This window comes from Hipposideros armiger, unplaced genomic scaffold, assembly GCF_001890085.2.
Source record: "Hipposideros armiger isolate ML-2016 unplaced genomic scaffold, ASM189008v1 scaffold_35, whole genome shotgun sequence".
Lineage (NCBI taxonomy): Eukaryota > Metazoa > Chordata > Mammalia > Chiroptera > Hipposideridae > Hipposideros > Hipposideros armiger.
In genome coordinates, this window is record NW_017731385.1 from 3,994,065 (window position 1) to 3,999,664 (window position 5,600).

General features: G+C 45.5%; 1 protein-coding gene and 1 pseudogene across 1 annotated transcript in view; one reads left to right on the top strand and one right to left on the bottom strand.

The window, feature by feature from the left end:
• The window catches only part of IGF1R (insulin like growth factor 1 receptor), a 301,350-nt gene that overhangs the window by 247,861 nt on the left and 47,889 nt on the right, over positions 1–5,600 (bottom strand). The window contains exon 2 of the mRNA XM_019637853.1: positions 3,145–3,690. Coding sequence (XP_019493398.1) covers positions 3,145–3,690 — 546 coding nt within the window. The remainder of the gene's footprint in view (positions 1–3,144; positions 3,691–5,600) is intronic.
• Positions 4,521–5,244, top strand: LOC109380373 (swi5-dependent recombination DNA repair protein 1 homolog pseudogene; annotated as a pseudogene).

Below are 5,600 nucleotides of genomic sequence, written 5' to 3' on the forward strand. Positions count from 1 at the left end.
AGTCAATGGCGACTGGACTTGGAGCTGAGCTAGCTGTGCCCTCCACAACTAAGACTGAAGGACAACAACTTGGCTGTTCCCCTTCTCCAATTCCCCAACACTGTTCCCCTATCCCAATTCCCCAATAAAATCTTTAGGGGAAAAAAAATATATAATCCCAACTTTAATAAAGTGTTTTATTCATCAAGAAAACACGCTTCCCATTGACAGCTTAGGTAATACAGCAAATAGTAAAAATCATCAATAATCCCAAAAGCCAAAGATAATCACTGTTAACACCACCTATGCCAATTATCCTTTCTTTATAAATAATTTAAGGTAAAGGAAATCAGACAAAAATATAACTTTTTCAATCATACTTCCTTCACGTAACATTTTACCAAGTCAACAAATGTCCTTCTGAATCATCATTGTAAGAAGGAAATAGTAATTTCAGGCTCTGACTATGCACCATGAGGCCTTTTTTCTTTTTTAACCAATCCCCTATTGTTGGACATTTAGGTTACCTCCAGTTTTTTACATCACAAACAATACTCTAGTGAACATTCCCAGCATACATCTAAGACTATTTTCTTAGGATAAATCCCTAGAAGTGGAGTTGCTGGGCCAAGGCATTGGCCAATTTTAAAAGCTTTTAATAAAATGGCCTCAACACTGGAAGACTTTGTTTTATTTTAAAAATTCTAGCCAGGCACACAAAGAAAACCCTTGGTTACTCGCCTTTCTTGGGATTTTTTTTAAATCCCCAAACCGAGCATTAAAGCTTCTCAGATGGAGTGAAGTTTTCTGATTGAGGTAATTCACTAATTTGTGAGAAGCCCAAAATGTAGGACACTGTCGGAGAGACGTAGAAGCAGTGCCCTGCCCTCTGAGAAGGCACACGGCTAAGACCCGTGATAAACCACTATCATCCGAGGCAGGAGGTGGTCAGCGGCGTGCATCCTGTAAGTCCACTCTAGGTGTGACCTGAAACCAAGCAGAACAGACGAGGGCAGCCGTGGAACATCCTGCAGACAGGGGCCCTTTCTGCTTAAGTGACCAGGGATGCTCTCTGAAGGGTGAGTGGGCTTCAAAACTGAACCTAACACTCCAGAGGCCAGAGACAAGGCAGGACACGATATGTTCAACGGACAGCAAATNCCAATGTCCAGCCAACGGGCCTGTCAGCATAGCCGAACCAGTACCAGAGCCCAACTTCTAACCCCCATTCCTTTCTCATGGTGCTTTTCCTCTTTCTCCTTTTATCCTTCCAACAGCCCTATAAGCAAGGCAGGATCTATCCCATTTTACAGATGAAGAAACTGAGGGCCAGGCAACTTAAATTACTTGCTCATTGCCAGTGATGGCTACTGGATCTGGACCCAGAACAGGCCTCGCCCCTGCTCCAAGCGTCTTCAACCAGCCACTGGTCAGAAACAGTGAAAAATCCAGTGAGACCAAAGTAAATATCAACTGAGTCATTGAACGCGTACCCACCTAATGACATTTTAAATAGCGCCTCCGTTTTCTCCAGAGCTTAGGAGTTTTTGAAACATGTTTGCACACATGTTTGATCACCACTAAGGGATAATATGTGATTGCCCTAAGGAACATTCTAAAGATGCCCAGCTATGGTCCAGAGGGCTGGCTGACCAAGGTCACCAAGGTCACATCCAATATCCTCCCACTACACATGATGCCTCCCTTGATGATACCTGTTTCTATAAAATAAAATGTTTAAATGTCAAGGCTACTTAAACATATATTTTGGTATTTTCTCAAACCAGGGATACTCTCATATAGTGCATAGTTTTCATCAATCACAAATGTGACTTTAGCACAGGGCCTTCCTCCAACCCTGGCCAACAGGAAGTCTCCACTGGCCTGATGGAGTCCCCAGCTCGTCAAGGCCCCAGCTGCAGCCAATGGGACCCCTTCTCTTGCTAATCAAATGTTCACGTGCACACTGATCGAATGCCACAAGTATGAAATGTGTCCTCAGTCAAAGAGAGCACCCTTTTTCCTGCTTCAGGCCTGACTAGAGGGGACCTAAAATAGTGGCTTCTGGCAGGGTCTGCTTTGATCTGTGTGCTTTACAAGGCAAGCCTACCAATTTGGGATTTCTTGGCTCTTCGTGACTAGCTGGAGTATATGGGCTTCTTGGGTCTTTAACTGGGTCAACCATTAACAATAGCTACTTACAGCTAACACACTGATTTCCACCCAGGGGGTGGAACCTCCTTGGCCAATATACCTAAGCATTGTCGAAAGCCATAAGGCAGCGGCCCAGAGTCATGTTTTAATGCCAAACAACCTGGCTCTCAAGGGACTGATCACAACAAGGCAAGTTCCGTTACACTCAAGAGAAAATAAGCATGTTGCAGATAACCACACGGGAAGCTTCAAAATAGCCCCACCTGACCTCCCACGAGCAGGGAACACATTTCAAAGTTCTTCCACTAAGTGATTTCATAAGACCTGCACAAGTCTTCAGGAAAGAGGCAGGAAAAAAAGGAAATGAAGCCCGGGGTGTACAAACGCACCTTGCTACACAGCTACCTGCAAGCACGGCGAGGACCTGGGACTCCTGGAAACTGCTCTTCCACCTTGGCTAGGCACTCACCCTAAACCGGGACACCCAAGCATCATATCATCATCATTAGGGACCAAAGAAAGGGTGGTCACCACTTTCCCAGGAGGTGAATTAGCTCTTTCTTTTTCCTTTATTCAACTATCTTCCAACTGTATTCATGCTAAGAAAGCCCTGCTGAACCAAAAAATAAAATCCTTTCACGTAAAGGATGAGAGTTGATATGTAAGGGCTTAGGTGCTTCCAACATACCAGGTCACCTTTCCCATCAGGAATTCAAAGCAGAGGGCCACCAGTTTCTAGTCCACAAGGGTGGTGACTTATTCCTAGTATGTGATTTGAATGGTCTTAACTGCAGCCATGATGCCCTCCAGCCATGCCGCCATCCTATATTCGCTGAGTTCCCAGATGCTCCCAAAAAGCCCACCAAGACCGCCCCCCTCCAATTCCACACATCCTAAATGCAACTGCCCCCACCCAGCAGAGCCCGTGCACTCAGATGAGGAGGGAGGGGAAGGGAGAGGAGGATGGAAGGAAGAGAAGCAGAGGAAAGCCATGGTCAGGGACACTCTTACTTTTCTGGCAGTGATTCGTAGTCCAGCAGCGGTAGTTGTACTCATTGTTGATGGTGGTCTTCTCACACAGTGGCTTCTCCTCCATGGTCCCCGGACACAGGTCCCCGCATTCTTTCGGGGGTTTGTTCCCCACAATGTAGTTGTTGGAGACGGCATCCAGGATCAGAGACCAGTCCACTGTGGACAGGTAACAGAGGTCGGCATTTTTCTCAATCCTGATGGCCCCCCGAGTAATGTTCCTCAGGTTGTAAAGCCCGATATCTTTGAGGTTAGTCATCTCAAAGATGACCAGGGCGTAGTTGTAGAAGAGTTTCCAGCCGCGGATGACTGTGAGGTTCGGGAAGAGGTCTCCGAGGCTCTCGAGGCCGGCCACACGGAACAGCAGCAGGTACTCGGTGATGACCGTGAGCTTGGGGAAGCGGTAGCTGCGGTAGTCCTCTGCCTTGGAGATGAGCAGGATGTGCAGGTAACCCTCGATCACCGTGCAGTTCTCCAGGCGCTTCAGCTGCTGGTAGTCGTTGCGAATGTCAATGCCAGGCCCGCAGACTGGAGGGACACAAGAGGGCAAGGGCAGGACACATGTGAGTTAAAAAGAAGCCATTTTTAAAACAATTTTCCAACCTACAATATGGTCAGTTTTCAGGAAATCTACATTATGATTAAAAAAACAAGACTCAATTCTTCACGGCAGGCTACCATGAGGTGTGGGCTCCAGGTTGACTCTCTGGGGAGCTAACCAGTCAGCAGTCATTCAGGAAGTGCCTACTCTGGGCAAGACACTGTGCAACACTCTCACCAACCATGGGAGATGCCATCCCCAACCTATTAACATGCAAACCACAGCTTAGCATTCAGGGTGGCACAGGAGCACATGCAAGAGTCTGGGTGCAACCCAGGCCAGCGGGACTCCACAGTGCCCATCCCTTCTGCACGGCGCCAGCTCCCAAAGGCTGAAGAAAAGCTCAACAGCCAAGGAGCAACAACTTAGTACAGCATCCCGCCCCAAGGACATCAAGTAGTAAAGTCTGCACTGGAGACCACTTTTCCGTGACTCGGAAACTAGGGACCCAAAGAAGCATGTGCCCATGTTTCCTGCTACCATTTGACCTGTGCCAGATGGCCTTGTGTTCTCCCCAATACTGCATGAATGTAGATATAAAGGCTAACTTAACAGAAAAAGAACATGTGACTTGCCTGAATAAAAGAGATATATAGCTCCTTCGTGTCCCCGCCCCATCACGTCCCGCCCTCACGCTCTCGCGGATGCTCCAGGCCGAGCTGCGTGTGTCAGTTATTCCGGCCAATCACACGTCTTTTCCGCCTCCCGCGCGGCCCCACCCTGGAACTGGAGCTTTCGCGCCCTCCAGGTAAACCAAGGTTTCATTTTCAAGATGGAAAGCCCTTCAGACTCAGACTAGCACTCCACAGGCCGGTGCCAATCCACCATCTCCCTATAGAAGTAGTTCAAGAAAACAACCTATGAGTGCAACACTTAGAGAAAGGTTAAGAAAAACTAGATCTTCATTTAATTCCTGTTACAGTATGGTAAAACGTCTTAAAGTAGAGAATGAAGAAAACAATCTGAGCTTTTCAGAGAAACCAGCATCTTCAACAGAAGAAAGCTGTTTGGAATTTCAAGAAAATTTCAAACACATTGACAGTGAATTTAGAGAAAGTACATATTTGAAAAATACCTTCAAGAATATCAGTGCATGTGAATCTACTGGGTCTTGCAGTGATCTCCAGAATGACTTTGTGAATGAGAATCTTCCCAAACAAGGATTAAACAAAGAAAAATCAAAATTGGTGAAGCAGATTCAAGAGAAAGAAGACCTTCTTCGGAGGCTAAAACTAGTCAAAATGTATAGATCAAAGAATGACCTGTCGCAGTTACAGTTGTTAATAAAGAAGTGGAGAAGCTGTAGCCAGCTGTTGCTTTATGAGTTACAGTCAGCCATGTCCGAGGAGAACAAAAAACTCAGCCTTACTCAGTTGATAGACCACTATGGATTAGATGATAAATTGCTACATTATAACAGAAGTGAAGAAGAATTTATAGGTGTTTAATTTATATTTTTTCCTCCAGAATATCTTTGAGAATGACAGCTTAAAAGATACTACATTTTAAAGTGAAGATATAAACCATTAGGGGTTACAGAAAGGTATCTTGATGAACATCAATTTAGGTTACTCTGTTATATAAATGTAAACTAACTTCTAAAATGAAAACTTTTTATTTTGGATAAATTTGCCAAAGAAAATTTTACATTTAAAAACTGTGGTTGGAGGGCCGGCTGAGTGGCTCAGTTGGTTAAGAGCTCGCTCAAGAGTTTGAGCTCTGAGCAACAGTGGTTCCAGTCAGCCCGAGCTGAGCAGCCGCTGAGCTGCCAACAGGTAGCAGGATGGCTCAGCTAAAAAAAAAACAACAACAAAAAACTGTGAAAAAAAATTTAAAT